General features: G+C 34.6%; 1 protein-coding gene across 2 annotated transcripts; it reads left to right on the top strand.

Annotated features, from left to right (window-relative positions):
* The first annotated feature begins 5,495 nt into the window (after window positions 1-5,495).
* LOC135220986 (uncharacterized) lies at window positions 5,496-20,221 on the top strand. Of its 2 annotated transcripts, XM_064258689.1 has the most exons (4): window positions 5,497-5,912; window positions 6,103-6,238; window positions 11,077-11,262; window positions 16,765-20,221. In XM_064258689.1, the coding sequence occupies exons 3-4, from the start codon at window positions 11,172-11,174 to the stop codon at window positions 18,765-18,767; spliced, it is 2,094 nt and encodes a 697-aa protein (XP_064114759.1). In that variant the 5' UTR covers window positions 5,497-5,912; window positions 6,103-6,238; window positions 11,077-11,171; the 3' UTR covers window positions 18,768-20,221. The 2 variants fall into 2 exon arrangements, with proteins under 2 accessions (XP_064114760.1, XP_064114759.1); XM_064258690.1 differs by lacking the exon at window positions 6,103-6,238 and having other exon boundaries at window positions 5,496-5,912.
* Window positions 20,222-20,466: the final 245 nt, after the last annotated feature.

The raw sequence follows: 20,466 nt of genomic DNA, 5'->3' as shown, positions 1-20,466 counted from the left end.
GATGCATGCTAACACTTTTAGTTTTTACACTAAGTGAATATTTACTTGAAATAAAAACTTCTCATGCTTAGACATCTGTTTGGTTTTATATTAAATCCTTTGTTCATTGGGAACAACACAAGCTAGAGCCATCTATGTAGGATTATCTTTCAGCATGAGCTGGAAAAAACAGTCGTATCTTGGTAAAAGGTTCCTAACCAAACATTTACAGGTGAAGAACAAGATCAAGTAGAATCACTTGCTTGCTGACCTGTTTGAAATGGATTTGAAGGCTTGGATTGCAGAAGTATTACTCATTTTTTCCTTTTCTGTGTGTGTGTGTGTGTTTTTTTTTTTTTTTTTTTTTAAGTGTCTGGGGGGTTAGATTTAGAAAGAGGAGGAAGACAGACAGTTTATTTTCTAGCTTCCTCAGAGGGGAATAACTCCCTCGATGGAAGCACACAGAATCTATTTAGCTACTTTTTACCATATATATAAAATTATATATATATATAGTCTCAGTAATTGGGCGGCTACTTGGAAATCTTAGCTTGATGATAAATAACAGTGCCAAAGGCCAGGAAGAACATATTTGTATTAAATGAGCTTTCGAGGTTTAAAACCTCATCTTCAGGCTGGAAAAATGTCAAGGATGAGAAATCACTAAAAAATTACATTAACATGAATTGTCTTATTATAAGCCTTCAGTAAGAACATAAAATGAAACGAACATCACATACAAACTAAAAATTAAAAATTGCGAAAAACTGAAAACGCAAAACATACAAAAACAGAAATAAAAATAAAATGGCTAACGACCCACTTTGTGTACCTACTATGAAACTATATGATAGCTAGTTGAATACCGACGAGTTGTTGTTCAATTCCGGTTTCATTTTCTTAATAAACAGCGACTCTGAAGTGAAAAGGTCCAGTCTGTTTGAGCAAAAAGATAGTACTCTAAAATCTAGGTGAGTGAAAGGATGGTCCTGTCTAAACTGTTCCCTTATGGCAGAAAAAGGTGGTTTAGAAAGAGGAAACCTAGTTCTAACGAAAGACCTCTTGTGTTCCAAAATTCTGTGTCTAAGCCAGCGGGAACTGGATCCCACGTATCACAGACCACACTGCAAACAGATAAACAAGTAAACGACACTCAAATTAAGGTCCACAGGAAGAGCAGGCTTCTCCCTCAAAAGTGATCCTACAGTAAAAGGGTTAGTAAAAACAAATCTGAAACTAACTTGAGGAAAACTATGCTTAACCTCTTACGCCGATTGGACTATTAAACGTCGAGTCAAATGTCTCCCGTATGCCGATTGGACGTATTATACGTCGACTCAAGTTTTTTTTTAAATTCGCGGAAGAATACTTATAGGCCTACCAGCCGAAAACTTTGAATCACGCGCCTTGAGGGATAGCTGAGTTCGATGGAGTTCACGATCAAGGCTTGTTTTGTTTACAATCGTTTTACGCAGGCGCGCAACCTGCGAATTTCTTTCTTATCGCACTAAAAAGTATCAGTGACACATCTCAAAAAATTATTTCGTCACTTTGACATGATTTTTGCACAGTTTTAAATTATCCGTTACATGAAGTATTTATATATGAAAATGTGTCAATTTCATTTAGAATACAACCAAAAAATACTCATGATTGTAGCTTTTATCAGTTTTGAAATATTTCATATGAATAAACGATAAGTGCCAAAATTTCAACCTTCAGTCAACTTTGACTCGACCGAAATGGTCGAAAAACGAAATTGTAAGCTAAAACACTTATATTCCAGTAATATTCAATCATTTGCCTTCATTTTGCAATAAATTCGACTCTCTAGCGCACTTATTTCGATTTATGGTGAATTTATGAAAAAACTTTCCTTACGTCCGCGCGGTAACTCTTCCGATAAATTTTTTTGTGCAATTGTCGTAATGTTTGCACCATTTTAAATTTGCCGTTACATAAAGTGTTATATATGGAAATGTGCGCAATTTCATGCACAATACAACTAAAAACAACACATGGTTGTAGCTTTTATCAATTTTGAAACATTTTCATATAAATAACAATAAGTGCGAAAATTTCAACCTTCGGTCAACTTTGACTACCGAAATGGTCGAAAAATGCAATTGTAAGCGAAAACTCTTATATTCTAGTAATATTCAATCATTTAACTTCATTTTGCAACGAATTGGAATGCGTATGTCGCCTTCTCCTAATATTTGCTCCTTTTCATATTAGGCGTTTGTAGAGTTTCATATATGAAAATGTGCACAAATTCATGATACAAACAAAAATATTTGAAGGTTGTAGCTTTTCTCATTTTTGCAATATTTGCACATAAAAAAATATATATAAAAAATTTTAAATTTCGACATTTTCTGGTCAACTTTAACTTGTCCGAAATGGTCGAAAACTGCAATTCTAAGCTAAAACTCTTACAGTATCGTAATATTAAATCATTTGTCTTCATTTTGAAACAAATTGGAAGTCTCTTAGAACAATATTTAGGTTTATGTGAATTTTTGAAAAAAAACATTTTTTTACGTCCACGAGTTTAAAATTCATGCATCATTTTCTGATAATATTTTTTTGTGTTGCTTTGATCGTTTTACAATGTGTTATATATCAAAATGATTGCAATTTAGTGTACAATACAACAATAAAAAAGTAACTCGTTAGCTTTAACCGTTTTTTGGCACAGCTCGATTTGAAGTCAATTATGTATGCATTTTTTTTTGTCTACCATATATCGCATTATTTATATATGATAATGATATTTTTTTCATTTCTGATGGTTGCATACTGAACTTCAGGCAATGACAAAAAAAGGAGATAAGATTGAACTCTTAATCTTGAAAACTAAGCGCGCTGTGATTTTTTGAAAAAAAATTTCCGCTTCTGCGCTCATTGTTCGTCCAAACTCGCCTTGGCATACGGGAGACGTTTTGGTTTTTAGGGCTTTGGGGTAAGAGGGTTAAGTATTTCTTGTAAGTTTTTTCGTACCCAAGTAGCTACTATGACCAAGGAAAGGCAATTTAATATACTTTACATCTTTACTAGCAGTACTGTACACCGGTCTGGGACAAATTTCTCATTTAGAAAATTTTTTCAGAACTTTGTAAAAGACAAATATAGGATAAGAATTTTCGGAAAAATAATTCTGGAGAAAGACCATCTAGGAAAGGGATGACATTGTTATTTTCAATTTCAACAATGTCATCCCTTTCTAGATGTATTAATACATAGAGAATCTTTCCAATGCAAATTCAGTATTTTATAGAAACCCACAAATAATTTAAACATATGTACATTTTTACTCTGGCCACCATCTTAATATTAAAATTTCAATTTTTTCTCTATGTTCCTACGCGCTTTGCGTATCACGAGTCCACAATACCTGGACCAGGAAATAGAATACATAAAAAAGATAGGAAACGATCTCTGCTACCCACCTCATTTAATTGATTTATGTTATCAAAAAGCTCATAAAAAGTTTTATATGTTGCTATTAATGAAAAACGAAATCCCTAAAAATGTACTTAGCTTACCTTATTTTCGTGGATTTGAAACCATAAAATCAATATTAAATCGTTTTATGTTAATGTAGTGTTCTCTTATAACAATACCTTAAATTATATGCTAATTAAGAATAGTCCCGTACAAATAACAAACAACATTTACAAAATTCCTTGTAAGGATTGCCCATCGTTTTATGTTGGTCAGTCCAGTAAAAATTTATGTGTTCGGATTAAGCAGCATGTGTATTCAGTTAAACAGCCCAGACTTCAAATGCACTGTTTATCCATCTGAGTGAAAATCTCATTGTATTAATTGGGGTGATACCTCGGTAATTGCTAGATCTAATGATTGTTTCAAGAAATTTACTGGAATCGGCAATTATACAATCACTATAAAAACAACCTAAATCTTAGTCTGGGAATGTACCATTTGGACCCATATATTTGTAAGATGTTTATGAAGGACCTCAAAATAAATGAACAACTAATAATTAGTCCCACATTTATATAGTTATTAATTCTCTCTCTCTCTCTCTCTGGTGCGATATTCTCTCTCCCTCTTTCTCTTAATTGATATATATATATATTTATATTTTCTTTCGTCTTTTCATTGATAATAATTTTTTGTTGGGAAAATTTGTGTAAAAATTCATGATATTAAATTGTATATGCTCCCGTGTTGTTTTCAAAATGTAGTACTGTTTTTCTGGAAGAATCACTTGTTTACTGCGGGTTTCCTTCAAGGTGTGGCTAGCCTTTGACTCCTCCTCCTCCTCCTCTGTAGAGTGAAAATTGCCCTTATGGCTAATCTGGTAGTGTCAGTTTGTATATTAAGCCTTCTTTTGACTATGGTGTTCTTTGTAAACGTATGGCCTCAGTAAAGGGTCCGAATAGGACCGAAAGTACTCGCTAACTCGCTTTTCATTTTTTTCTTTGTGGCAAAAACCTTTATTTATATATATATGTATATATATATATTTATATATATATATATATATATATATATATATATATATATATATATATATATATATATATATATATAATATTATTTATGTATATGTGTATATATATACATAATATATATATATATATATATATATATATATATATAGATATATATATATATATATATATATATATATATATATAACTCGCGATTCAGTTACACACACACACACACACACACACACACACACACACACACACATATATATATATATATATATATATATATATTATATATATATATATATATATATATATATATATATTCGCGATTCTGTTTACTGTTAGAAATCAGAAAGATTGGTATTTGTGTCCGACTGTGGGAATAGCCGTTCGGTCGTTAGCTTCACTCGAAGCTTTATCTATTTTTCTTAAGTTAAAAGTAAATAACTTAATGCTACTTAGTATAGTTAACTATTAGCGTTAATGATAGTAAAATGAATAATAAAATTAAACATCGAAAATAAATTACTTAAACTAGTAATTGCCCAATAGGCCTTAAGTTCGTGCGTGCGTAATATGTACCTGTCAAAGGTAAGAAGTAAATTACCTCGGAGGTTACCACAGCCACGGTGAACAGTTACAGTAAGAGTACTCCAAGACAACGACAATTTTGGAATACGTCAACGTCAACATTTGTGATAAGTGCTTTACTTTATTATGTATCTTTGGCCATGTCTAGGGAAAAAGGTAATGTACGGCAATGTCACAAAGTTTTATTAGTGGATCTATTCTTTAATGTAAGTTGTTTTGGTTGTTGAATAATTTTTGTTTGTTTTATTAAATTTAAGTAAGATTGAAATTAAAATAAATTCCAATATTACACACACACACACACACACATATATATAATCACCACATTCCATATTTTCGTGATTCAGTTATACATTACAGTATATATGTAACCAAACTAAAAATTTCACACAACGCTTACCCCAAGCAGACCGACATTGCTTTGGAAATAGAGTACACGGTTACACCATCTCTAACCAAACGAGATATACTTACTGGAGAGCATCTTATTTTCACCTCAACCATTTCAACAATGAAGAAAAATTAAACAGACCTGTTAGAAATAAATGAAGGGATGGCAAACTCTACAACTATTCAACATAACGATGTTCTATTGCCTTGTTTTGTACAGGAAGTATTTAGTTGCCTTTGTTGTAGAGAAGCTGGCTTAGTTCCAATAGGACCAGTACGGACTGTTTACCTAAGACGGTCCATAGGAATGTGATGAGGGGAATGACCACAGAGATACATGATAGGGCCATAGGTTTATGTAGCCATTTGGGTTTTGCCAATCAAGAGGGATGCCAATTACCTATCACTTTTTCTCTTCGATGTCTGTAAAATTTCCCAATTCATATTTTATAGAAATAACACCTTTTTCTATAAATTTCCCAGGTAACAATTTTGTTTGCTTATTTTGAATGAGATGAAGGGTAGAATTTTTAAATTTTCCTAATTTTTTTAATAGAAACTTAATTAATAGTGTGATGAATAGGTCCACAATAGGCTAATGTTTAAGCTTCCAACTACCTCCTCTAATAAGTCTGTTGTCAACCTCTTTATTTGAATATTGACGTCGACATAGGTTGGGGAAAGACAAGCCTAAAAACACTTGTGAGTTGTGACTTAGGTAGTCTACAGAAGAAGAAGAATGAGACGAAATTCACGAAAACAAACAATCAGTCTGACGAACGTCAATTTGGAAGCCTTAACTGAATTTCGTAAGTGTTATGCCGCAACGTCGCTTGTTTATAACACGATATTATCTGTAAATGTGAAATTTTATGAAAGGTTTACGTTTTCTACGAGGTTTGCATGCCGTATTTTACCACCCTTCCTTACCTATGTAGGCTAGCTAGGTATCCTAAGTAGGCTAGTCAAGCATAGCCTAGTGTTCGATCGTAAAGAAAGTACTAGTACTACTACCTAGGTAACTAGCTAGATTTTCACTTTGCCTAGCCCTAGTACTGTCACATTTAAAATTTCATTCCCAGATACCTATACCTAGGTAGTAGCGTGTACGGTAGATCTAGGGTACTACCTAGCTATAATCCTCGGCGGCCTGAACTATGGAAGCTGCGGTTTTCCTATGCAGTTTTACATACTGAACAAGAATATTAAGTAATATTTATTCTGACTACTGTAATTAACCCCCAGGGTCCAGTACTAAACACGGCGAAATACATTGGATGGCCCAGTCCCTAGTGGATGTCATATCCGCAGTTTCGTTCCTTGCAGTCCGTGCGGAGTGCTTTTGTAGAAATACCGCCTATACCTAGGGGGAACAACCGACAGAACTAACGGATCCACTTTCCGCCACATTTAAAGTCACCCTCCAAAAAAGTACTTTAACATGTCCTGACACTGGAAATGGTCATCAGTCACGAGTTGTTGGTGGTGAGAAAAGGAGCTTGAGACCTCGACTCTCCTTTCGAAGTAAGTATTTTCTCCTAAGTTAGAAATTAAGGTCATATTTTTAGATTAAACAGAGGGTAATGAAAAGTCTGGATCCACGCAGTGCACACTACCTCCATGACGCTTTCGATATTTTTACTTACAACTACGAATAGGTATTTAGAAGATTGTCGCCATCTCGATGTTTGCGGAGTCGCTTGTGTCAACAAACTTGCCATTTCTTGTGCTAAATCCGCTCACCACTTGTACCCATAGACACTGGGGCACTTTCATCACAAAAATTGTAAACTGTGACTTCCAACCACGACTTTTCTAAAGAAACTACGATTTTTGGTAGAAGAAGAAGAAGTGTTCACTAGATAATATTTAAATAATTAGTTAAACAACAGTATTAGGTAGGTCATTAATTGCATAAATTTTTTACATAAGCATGATTATTAATTTGAAAATATTTGTCGTTGAAAAAGTAACTAGATTCCTGACTCAAATATAAACAGTTTTGGTGTGAACGGCACCTATGGCGTTCTTCGCGCTCTTCTATTGTTTATCAGTGTTGCCAGTTGGTGGTATTTATTTACCCTCCAAACTGGGTATAAGACTTACACAACCAGGGAAATAAGTGAAATTGGTGTATCTATTTGTAGTATATGTACATATTAGAGCAATTTTATCATTATTGCATTACTATGATAACTAGAATTCATGGAAACAGTTTGTAAATGCACCGGCGTATGTGTGAAGCTCCAGTAGATTGGCAACAATGAGTCATTTTGCAGTCTGCTCTTATCTACTAGAGTTGTCTGTAATTTTTTTAGGTTAATTTGGTTGCAAAAAAGGGATAATAGACATTAATTAAATAAACATTTTGAAGTAACAAAGTAAGGTTAAACTAAATAATGAGTAAAGTAAACAATTAAGAGAATAAAGGTTTGCACCTCATAAACCGTATAGTCATGTACTGCCCGCAACTGTGTTTGTGGAGTGAGCGCTTAGGAACCAGGAACTGTAATGTAGTTGAAGTGCAATTTGGAGTGAGTTAAGACCAAAACATGTATAATTACAATCAAATATATAAGCACTGTGGAGTTTCAGTTGTGATGGCAATAAGGATAAAACCTCAGATTACAAGGTAAAAATGAATTTGTTCAAACCATGACCCCGGGAATAAGTAGTTTCATACTTTCACTAATATAGGCAACAAAATTGTTTTATTGCGCTAATTACAACAGCAATCTTGAGTAAGATCAATAAACGTTATACATATGTATATATACACTAACATTGTTCAAATGAGTGCTGGGAAAGATGGTGGCTCCGCTGTGCTTATGAACAGCACCTCACACGGGTGCCACCATATTGGATATCAAAACTGCCTTGAAAACATATTTTACGAAGACCTCTCATTCTTATTTTAGTTCGTATGGCGCTTTTTTCATATATCACGAAACTTCAGTCTTTTAAATGGTATGCTTAAAGATGTAATTGTATTCTTGTTTTACCAATTAAAATATCGAGTGAATAAGGCTGATCCACGCGATGACGATGGATCCACTTCGGTGTTTCCCCCTATGTACCTATTTTGTTAATTTTATTACCTGATGAAATTTGGTTTGCCAGTTTGGTTTTTTCGGTGATTGTGACAAATTTCTACTAGAATTTCCCAGTTAGGTAACCCTCTGCGACCCCACTACCCCCCACATAGGCCTAATCCAGATTTAAGAGAGGAGTTGCCACAGTCGAGGTTTGTGAATGTTTTTTTTTATAAAAATTGCTGAAAAATTTAATACCTAGGTACCTAGTATGGCATAGGGTAATGCATCGCTGTGCGGACCGGTGGACACTTTCCCAAAAAATAACTTTAGCACTTCCAGTATCCTGAATTAGACGCCAGTCATAACCCAACCAGTGTGGAAACAGATAGAGACCTCTACTTTCATCTCTTTAAGTGTTTTCTTTCAAGTCACAAAATAGGGGAAACAACCGCTTTGAGTCCATCTTACTTAGGTAGACCACCCTTATTCACTCTATATTTAATTTGTGAAACAAGAATACAGTTATGTACATGTTTAAGCATAACATTCAAAAGATTGAAGTTTCGTCAATATAATGTGATACATATGAAAGTGCCATACAAGCTAAAATAAGCATGTGAGGTCTTCATAAAATATGTTTTCAAGGCAGTTTTTAAATCCAATATGGCATGTTTCGCATCCGGTCCCCTTTGTGTTCGGCATTGATACCACGTCCTTCCCAGTGCTCATTTGAGCGATATTAGTGTTTGTATGTAACATTTATTGATCTTACTCAAGATTGCAGTTGTAATTAGCACAATAAACATTTTGTTGCCCATATTAGTGAAAGTATGAGACTTCTTATTCCCGGGGTCATGGTTTGAACTGAAATTCATTTTTACCTTGTAATCAGTGGTTTCATCTTTACTGCCGTCACAAATTAAACTCCATGCTTATTTGATTGTTATTTTACACATTTTGTTAATAATCAACTCCAAATTGCACATGAAATATGTTGAGAGACTTTTGACAGCGAAGCCATGGCAGGAATAATTTTTGTCTTGATGTACAGGGTGTCCAAAAAGGCTCGGTATACCATTACAAGCCTTTATTGCTTTTAAACCATGTAACAGAGTGATGCAGTTTTTTGTAGAATGAAGTGCTTTGAATGTAAACTTGAATGTAGAACATTCTACAAAAAACTGCATTACTCTTATATTGTATGGTTTCTGAGCAATAAATACTTGTAATGGTATTGGGACTTTATGAACACCCTGTACGTACATATGGCTGCCAAAAGCACCGGCGAGCAGACAGATTAGTGAATTGTTTATGATAAAAATTTTGTATTTTTTATAGCACTTCTCATTGATTCAAGCCTTCATTACTATTTTGACTATTTTTTTTTTAATAATTGTACTTATGCCTAAAATAAATGTAACCTTTAATGCTTGCATGCTAAGAATGGTAAAAGTAAAATATGAAAGCGCGAACAACACTGTAGCTACTGTTCACAGCAAAACCATTGATATTTGAGTCAGGAATTTAGTTACTTTTTCAACAACAAATATTTTCAAATTATCATGAATACATAATAAATTTATGTAATTCATAACCTTACACTGGTGTTTAACTATTTATTTCAAAATTATCCAGCGCATTCTTCTTCTTTCCTCCTGAAAAATCGCAATTTTCCTTGGACTTGAAGGCGAACGTAGTCATCGTTTATGATGGTTGTGAAGTGTCCGAGTGTCTATGGGTAAGAGTGGTGTGCGGATTTAGCACATGAAATGGAAAGTTTGACACAAGTGACTGCCTTGAAATTTGGTATTTTAATTTTTATGCTGTTGTCGGTGTAGGCAACATTGTTTTGGTCGGTATGTTTTGTTGCTACTGTGCCAGGGCAAGGCCAATTTTTTTATCTAGTTATTTTGTGGGTGTTTGGAGTACTCCTACTCTAAAGTCCCCTCTCAAAAGTAGAAGGCTTATCACGGATGCTCTGCTAAGTCACTACAGGTCAAGAAGAGCAACAACTAAAAGGTAGTAGTAATCGCCTGCTCTAGCTCTCTTACCAGGTAAGGATACAACAGGCTTTTTATCAAGACTTACAGAATTTTGTTTCAAATACACAATAGTAATTATTAACTGTGGTTGAAGCAAATATGTCCATTTATCCTACCACCTATCAATGTGGGATTCAGCAAGTTACTTATGTAAAAATATTTTAATAAAATTATATCACATACTTTCCAAGCAATTACAGATTGGAGCCCTCCCTCCTCCCCTCATACAGACATTAAGCACAAAAGTAGTGATTTTCTGTGTTGTTTTACATATGGTTCCCTAGTATAGGGCGGGGCGGGTACCTTCACTAAAAACAGATTTAGAATTTTAGCTCTCGTGCAAGTAGAAAAGTATTGCTGTGTAATTATTTGGTAAGTATATGTGAAATATAAATTTATTATGACAATACCATATTTGTATTTATGAAGTTTGTTAGGGTTATTTATACAGTATCAGCTTATGGTGCATCATATATCACCAAGAATATCTTTCTATTATGACTATAGATTTTAGATTTGTTGAAGGATGCCATTAATTTGTGTGTTAACCAGAATTTTTATTAATTTCAGATGTACTGCCTTTTATAGGAATGATGTCTCAGTGTGTATCCAGATTTTGTTTAAGGTCTCATGTCTTAAAGTAAAGTAGAATTGCTACCTGAAAAATGATGTCACCTGATGACTGCTGTGTTCAGTTAGAGGGTAAAAATCAGCTACTTCATATGTACAGAGAATGTGAAGAAGAGCCCCAAGCAGGTAAAGTAAAGCTACTGGTTAGTAATTGATATTTTGTAAATGAATCTTATCTTTCTGTTGTGATAGCTATGAAGTCCTGGGCCAGGAGGAGGATGACAGAGTATAAACAAAAATTTTATCTAGACATTCTAGTTATACCATCTATTGACCCCTCCCTTTTAGGGGGAACCATGTTCATGATTCTAGTGTTCTCAGTTATGTTTTTGTCACTGTGGGAAGGGTTTTATTAATTTGCTTTTTGTTGTTGAATTAGATCTTTTGGGATGGTGTTTTGACATTAATTGGCATTGTAAACTTGGATGTCTGCTAAAAAAGACACTGATAAATCCTTTGGAGTTTGTCAGTTATGTGGGTATAGGACCCAACTTTGCTCATTGGCTTATGATGGTCATGAACTTTGTATTAGATGTATGGGTAAGGGTTGTTCATTCTGTGACTGATGTAGTGAGTTTTAGCTGGCCAGAAAAGTTACTTGAAAAATAAGAAGAGGTGAGAAGCTGATAGGGATTCAGGTTTTCCCCTTGCTGCAGAGGTAGAACTGACACCTTCCCTCCCAGTTAGCCATACCTTGCCCATTCCATGTAACTCTGGAAGTACATGAAAGTGAGTTATGCCTGGGAGAGGTGGTGGTTTGTGCCTGTTGTCTCCTTCCTCCGACCAGCTTGGCATGAGTTGCAGTCCACTTGGTGTTAGATCACTGAAAGATGCATGCAGTAGAATTAAGTGCAGTGCAAGTAGACAGGATGCAAGTGTTGTAGGCAGAGAATAGCTCCCTAGATCCAGGTCTAAGTCCTTTTCTCAAAGGTCTCTTATAAGGCCACACAGTAGCAATCCCTATCTAGGATCTCCTATCTCATTGGCCAAAGGCTCTTCGATGGTACCTCAGTTTTCCCCTTTTGGTGCTGATTACCTTTGCTCTTTGTCTGTCTCCCTGGAGGTTTTGTCAGGATTGTGGTTATGATTGCAGTCATTCCCTTTGGTTTCCTCCTTCCTCTTCTTGTAAAGACTTGAGGCATGATGCATTGCTGCTGAAGTGTTCTTATTCTTTTAGAGAGAATAGGTATCAGATTTTTCACTCTAGAAAATGGGTGCCTGTGGCATCACACAAGCTCAAGTCTTCACTCTATGACTCCCCCATAAGGGGGTAGTGCCGTCAGTGTGCAACTTACTTATCCCTGCAACCCAACAAACCCGTTATGATTATATAGCCTGGTTTTGGTTGCGAGTTCTACGCTCACACCTTTGATACCCAGGCCATGAGCCATCAGGTCACATTTACCATGGCTCACGGGGTGAAGGATCCACGACCCTGAGCTATAACCCCAGGTCCTGGCATCCCGGGTTCAATTCTCAGCCAACGAGACAGGACTTCCACCACTACCTTAGGATGAGTCTCCTAAGTAAAGGACGGAAGGTTTTGTATGCGGTGTAGGAACAAATGACATTTTTGAAAGTAAAACGTATTTTTCCCTAACCATATAAACCTGGAGTCCTTTACTTGTATGGTCCCACCAAACACCCACCCCCTTGATTCAGGGGTCATCATCAAAGTCCTGGCTGTAATCAAAAGTGACGACTCGGTGAGCTGGTGGGGAGACACGCCGGACAGGTAACTACCGGCCCAGTAATTACTACCTCGGTATATAAAAGAATGTATTAGCCGGTAGTTTCAGCTGAGCTGCAATCTATCCTAAGTAAAGGACTCCAGGTTTGTATGGTTAGGGAAAAATACATTTTACTTTAAAAAATGTCATATTCTCATGACTACATAAATACATATTTTAGGGTAAAATTACAGTCTACACCCATTATTTGCTTCCTCACAATTTGTGGACTTGCCTATTTGCGGATTTTTCTATGGACTGTACATACCCATTATTTGCGGAAAATTTTCCTATTCAGTATTTTTCACTTGAGAAATGTTCACAGATTACTGTATTGTCATATAATTTTCGTGACTAAATGCACTTTTTGTGATAAAACTATTAAAAAACTGGTACGTAGTTGCAGTTGTATGGGAAATATACTAAACTTTCATCTAAAGAAATATTAATTCATTAGCTGTAATCGGCAGTCCCTGAGTTAAGGTGGAGATCCGTTCCTGAGGCACTACTCAAGTCGAATCTGACTTCTTAAGTCTGATCGTAACTTTAAAAAAGTTAGAAACCCTTACTTTTAATCATATGGTTGACTTGTACATTGGAAGGGTGGCAACACTTTTATATACGTGAGGGAGTTCAGAAACTAGTACCCGGCCTAACATCACCTTAACATTAACCTTGGAATTTCGCCCTAAGTCTGAGACAAATTTTTTATTGATATTTTTGTGATCCGATTGACTTATGTTTCTACTTATGTTGAGACCCCCATAACTCAGGGACTGGCTGTAATAAGAAAGCTATAGAAATTCAAAGTATTGAAAACATTGAAGATTTTTATCTCAAGTGTTATGAATTGTTTCACAATTACTTCTTCCATGTGCTGTTAACCCTTTAACACCGATTGGACATATTAAACGTCGATATAAATTCTGTTGGTTGCCGATTAGACATATGGTACGTCGATATAAAAAAGTTTTTTAAAAATTTGTGGAAAAATAGGTATAGGCCTACTAGGCAAAAACTTTTGAATCACGCGCCTTTGGTGGTGCTGGGAGCTCACGGATCAAGGCGTTGTTTTGTTTACAATCGTTACCCAGGCGCGCAAGCGCGAATTTCTTTCTTTCTCACTAAAAAGCATCAGTGACACATCTCAGAAATTATTTTGTCACTTTGACATAATTTTTGCACAATTTTATATTAGCCGTTACATGGAGTATTATATATGGAAATGTGTGCAATTTCATGTAGAATACAACAAAAAACAACTCATGGTTGTAGCTTTTATCAGTTTTGAAATATTTTTGTATAAGTAACGATAAGTGCCAAAATTTCAACCTTCAGTCAACTTTGACTCTACCGAAATGGTCGAAAAACGCTATTGTAAGCTAAAACTCTTATATTCTAGTAGTATTCAATAATTTACCTTAATTTTGCAACAAATTGGAAGTCACTAGCACAATATTTTGATTTATGGTGAAATTATGAAAAAAACTTTTTCCTTACGTCCGCGTGGTAACTCTTCCGAAAAAATCATAAATTTTTTTGTCAGATTGTCGCAATGTTCGCACCATTTTAAATTAGCCGTTACATAAAGTTTTATATATGGAAACGTGCGTAATTTCATGTAGAATACAACGAAAAACAACCCATGGTTGTAGCTTTTATCAGTTTGGAAAAATTTTCATATAAATAACGATAAGTGCCAAAATATCAACCTTCGGTCAACTTTGACTCGATTGAAATGATAAAAAAACGCAATTGTAAGCTAAAACTTACATTCTAGTAATATTCAATCATTTACCTTTATTTTGCAACAAATTGGAAGTCTAGCACAATATTTTGATTTATAGTGAATATATGAAAAAAAAAATTTTTTTCCTTACGTCCGCGGGGTAACTCTTCCGAAAAAAATCAAATTTTTTCGTCCGATTGTCGTAATGTTTGCACCATTTTTAATTAGCCGTTACATAAAGTTTTATATATGGAAATGTGCGCAATTTCATGTAGAATACAACGAAAAACAACCCATGGTTGTAGCTTTTATCAGTTTTGAAATATTTTCATATAAATAACGATAAGTGCCAAAATATCAACCTTCAGTCAACTTTGACTCGACCGAAATGGTAAAAAAACGCAATTGTAAGCTAAAACTATTACATTATAGTAATATTCAGTCATTTACCTTTATTTTGCAACAAATTGAAAGTCTCTAACACAATATTTCGATTTATGGTGAATTTATGAAATAAACTTTTTCCTTATGTCTGCGCGGTAACTCTTCCAAAAAAAAATCAGACATTTTTTCGTCCGATTGTCGTAATGTTTGCACCATTTTAAATCAGCCGTTACATAAAGTTTTTATATGAAAATGTGCGCAATTTCATGTAGAATACAACCAAAAACAACCCATGGTTGTAGCTTTTATCAGTTTTGAAATATTTTCATAAAACGATAAATAGAAAAAATTGTCCTTTGGTCAACTTTAACTCTACTGAAAGGGTCGAAAACTGCAATTGTAAGCTACGACACTTACAGTCTAGTAATATTCAATCAATTATCTTCATTTTGCAACAAACGGGAAGTCTCTAGCACAATATTTCTATTTATGGTGAATTTTTGAAAACTGCTTTTTTTTATGTCCGCGCGTTACGCATTCATGCATCATTTTTAGATAATATTTTCTGTGTTGCCTTGATCGTTTTACAATGTGTTAAATGCCAAGATGATTGCAATTTAGTGTACAATACAAAAAAAAAAATTAACTCGTTAGCTTTAACTGTTTAGCTCGAAACACGATTTGTATACAATTATATATGAAATCTTTTTTTGCATTGTCATATATCCCAATATTTATATATGATAATGATATTTTTTTTTTTCATTTCTGATGGTTGCATACTAAACTTCAGGCAATGACAAAAAAAGGAGCCAAAAATGAACTCTTAATCTTGAAAACTTAGCGTGCTGTGGTTTTTTGAAAAAAACATTTTTTCCGCTTCGGCGCTCACTCGCAAACACTGCCGGCATACAGGAGACGATTTTTAAAATACCGCTTCGGCATTTAAGGGTTAATGATGTCAGGATTAGGTAAAGATATATTCAGATCATTCCATCATCTCTAAAAAATTTTTGGCATTGTTGCCTTTTATTTCATTATTACCAAGTAGTAATGAGTTCCCAGAAAGCATTGCATTATCATGTTTACAGTGGTTGACAGTCATGTTTTATCACAAACGTCATATAGTCTACCACCTTTTGGTAAATATGCAGGAGGTTAGACCCCATGGAGACAACAGAGGATATCAGAGTTTAATGATGTTCATCAATGTTTTTTTTTTAATCTACATTCAGATAAATTGTTGACATGGCATCTTCTCAGAGGGTTGTACTTTGTAAAGCTAAAATTGATTTGAATATCTTATTTCTGCTCCAGAAATAAGTGTCTTATTTTTTTAGATGCCAATCCCAGCCCTGCAGTGGTTTTTGCATCTGCTTCAGCTAGCTCAGGCAGTATGTAATAACATTCTTGCTTTAGAGACTAAAGTGTTTCCTTTAATGGAGGACATTTAACCTCGGCAACTATACGGTATTCTGACACTACATTGCTCTGTGCTGGGCAGTTATTTCTTTGGCAGATGAAGTTAACACTTTTCAGTCAATTCAAGATTCACAAAACTGCCAGATGTCTGAAGTTTCCAAACCTGTTGTTGAAGTAATGTATAGTTAAGTGAAAGAATTGGCTTTTAATGAGGAAGATATTCCAGGGTGTTTAAATTCTAGCTACTTTACTTTTCTTATATTATGTTAGGTAGTACTGAGCATTACAGCTTTGATGTATCACATCCATTTTTTTCTGATAAAAAAGAAAGAATAGGTATCAAGTACAGCATTGTCTTTTCAGAACATCATGTGAAACACTCATCAGATGTCCTTGGTGTGGCAGAAGTTGAAAGTATTAATGAAGAATCAGCACAATCCACATTCTCAGCACAGGGAAAAGAGAGAAAACTTAAGAAGTTCAGAAAGTTTCCAGAACCTCATTTTAACCATGGTATGAAAAGAACAGTAAGTTTTCTTTTTAAGTCAGGCTTCAGACGAAAAGAAATTAGAACAGTATCCAGACAGAATTTACTTGATTACATCTACAAGTTAGAAAATACAGTGAAAAAGCAGCACAATAATATTAGGTACCTGCAAATGAAACTGAGAAAACATAAGTGCATACAGACAAGTCAATGTAAACACACAGGTGATGAAATATCCAGTATCATGACAAATAATTCCTGGATGACAAGAATTACAGAGTCGGAAAAGGAAACTGTACATCATGCTAATTGTGTAACACTACAAGCTGACAGTGTAGATTTATTAAATCAGAGGACTGGCAAAAGAAATAATGAAAATTCCCAATGTAATGTTTCTAAATGTTTTGGTGCAGTTCATTTAAGGCTTGGCCAGCACAGTGAAGAGCTGTCAAGAGAAAGTGAAAATCCCCTGGAACAATGTATGTCAAGTGAAGATATGAGTTTTACAGTTAACAAAGTACAAAATATCCAAAGTGATTGTGGAGTCCATCTTTATACATATGAAATAAAGAGGAAAAATAATGTCATAGATGAGTGTGATGAAGGAGTGAAAAAGTGTATTGAAGAATTTATATTAAGGGAGGATGTTTCAGTGACTGATCTTAATGTTAAATCAGAAGGTAATGATAAAGTAGCCAGATTTCGAAGACATTTTTTAATTGTCCTGTATAAACAGTTTCTTGCTGAGGTTGGCTCAGAGTGCAGTTTCTTGCAGTTTTGCAAGTGCATTCCAAAAGATGTAATTAAGCCAAGCCCAACATATTGGAAAAACTTGATGTGTCCAAGATGTGAAAACACAGAGTTGAAATTTATGGAAATTGTAAGCAAGGTACTGATGAGAAAAGATTTATCCTTAGAAGAAGTTTTATCCAAGCAAGATCTATTTGAACATGTTTCTCTTGAGCTTAGCAAGTTAAAGGATTCCCTAGCACCATTCACCTATAGGTCTTGGGCTAGAACTCTGCTTGGGAAAATGGAAGCCAGTGAAAGAATAGTGACTACAACAATTGGAAGTGCATGCACAGATATTTTGAAGCAATTAGATTTGTTAAAAGACCACATGATCAGGTGTTATAATCAATATGAAGCAGTGAAGGAAGCAAGAGAGGAAACTGAAATGTCGCCTATACATGCCATGGTGCATATAGACTGGTATGAAAGCCCAGCAACCTTTGTTGCAAGGTTGTTGCACACTTCTTACTATTGTGGCAATGGATTTAAATCATTGCATGCTGGATTTGTTCGTACACAAGAAAAATCTTACGGTTTTGCCTCCCTTTCAGACTGTAGAGACCATACAGCACCTGCTGTATGGGCAAGCATAAATGATATTCTAGTAAGTTTAGCTAAAGAGGGAATGAAAGTTATTACTGTTGTATCAGATTCTGCAACTGCTCAGTATAGAAATAAAGGTAATTTTTACCTAATGAGGAGATTTGCAAAGCAAAACAATGTAGAAATGAAGTGGATATACTTGGAAGGTGGCCATGGTAAAGGTATAGCAGATGCTGTTGGAGCATCAGTTAAGCAGCTAATGTGCGACACCATTGCTAAGCACCCAAACAAATCTTTCCGTAACACAGTGGATATTCTTCCTTTTATAAAAGATTTACCCAATGTGAAGGTTTTTAGTCACAGTGAACATCTTGTGCAACAGTATAAAAACTTACTTTCACGACAGCATTTACAAGTTATTCCTAGTACATATAAAATTCATGAAGTGTGTGTGAAGGAAACATCATTTTATGTGAAAGAATCATCTGCAGATAAGTTACCATTTTTCTCTTTAGATCTGGACACACAATCAAAAGGAAATTAAATTAATTCTTGCCAATTTTAAAATTTATTTCAACACAGAATATTAAATTTTTATTTCATAATCACAGCTGTACTGTTAGGCTCTTCACTTAAAGGGAATCAGTGAAAAAGGGGCATATGTCAAAGTGCATTGCAGAGTTAAATAAGTGGATGGTCACTAATGTTTCCTCGTTCAGTGTACCACATCCAAGACCTAAGGCTTATCTGTTTCAGTTAGCCTTGAATTTTCCAATCTCAGAAGATTATGAGTGTGAAGATTCTTTAGATTACCATAGACAGTGATGCATGGTTGGTGTTGTAACCCCTTTCTGCCTAGAAATCTTGTTAATAGTGAACTATGCATTAAGGAGACCATTGAATTGCCATGTAGATAGGTAACTTTGTTTCTTTGCCATGGCGACAGAAAAGTTTAGCTATGAAAAACGCTATTCTCTGCACGAAAATAAAATGTTGACCACTTATTTTCTATCATCAGAGAATGTTTATTAAATCGTGTAAATTGAAGAGGTTAGTATTAACCTGTGTAAAATATTATGAAGAGCTATTGATAACTTCTTAACCCTTCATATGAGTAACAAAACAGCTTTTGGGTTGTGGATGGATTACCTCCTGGTGAGTATCAATAATTACGTGCCATCAATTTGGAGAAATTGAACAGGAAAGAGCTTCCATTTCAATAGCTCAAAAATTTACCAATGGCAACTTTTAGACCGGCTTAGCCCTCCGATTCTAGGTGTCTCATGAATTAGTTTTGTACTTGACATCACTGAGCATGTATTGCCTCTCTCACATGATATCTTTTTATATATTTGCTCATAAATATACCCAGGGTTGTTGTTGGTTTTAGTTCTTAACTTTTATGATGGTCTGTCAGTTATAATTGTAATTTTGCAAAGAAATATTAGGAAAAATCTCAGTAAACTTGCATAATTATTTTACAACAAATAAACTCAGAATTTGTTGCTGATTTTAGTTCTCATTTGTTTTGATAGTGTGAGCTATAATTATAATTTTACAAAATAAAATATATAAAATTGTTAGAAAAAACTGTATAACTTGGTGAAAGTTATGATTGTCTTGTAAAGGAACTGAGGGTTGTAAATAGTCATTTTCAACTGATCATGGAAGGTAGGAAGAATTTTTTTTTTTCTTACACAATGTGCATTTGTATTCGCTCCTCTTACCATTGATATGTTTTTCTTAAATTGGCCGACCTCAAAGTTTACTTGTTCAGGGGTACTGTAAATTGATTTTTTTTAGCCCAGCTCTTAAGGGTTAAAGGAATATTTAATGCTGTAAAAGCCTTAGTGCATTTGGTCACTCAACTACTGTACTCACTCATTCTATAAATAAAACAATGCATTTAGTTCAGTCATAATACAGCATTTGTCTTCTTTTAGTATTAGATAAATCTTTTAATTGATAGTGCCAATTTGAACTGTTGTAGAATACTGATAGTAAAAGGATTTTGACGTAAGGAAAAATCTATTTCTGGGCGATTGGCTCGTGTCGCCAGCGAAATATCCTTTAATCTATTATTTCTAGGTAAATGTACTAACACATACCAGAGAATAAATAAAATAAAGAAAAGGTCAGTATAACTGACTCGCTCACCCTCTAGGAGGGTGTCGGTATGAACACTAGGCGAGTGAGACCACTACCACGAGCCAAATGCCAATAGAAATCTCCCACTACAAAAC

The sequence above is a fragment of the Macrobrachium nipponense genome, chromosome 2, assembly GCF_015104395.2.
Source record: "Macrobrachium nipponense isolate FS-2020 chromosome 2, ASM1510439v2, whole genome shotgun sequence".
Classification (NCBI taxonomy): Eukaryota; Metazoa; Arthropoda; class Malacostraca; order Decapoda; family Palaemonidae; genus Macrobrachium; species Macrobrachium nipponense.
Note: the sequence above shows the minus strand (reverse complement) of the source record. Positions and strands in the feature narration are given on the sequence as shown.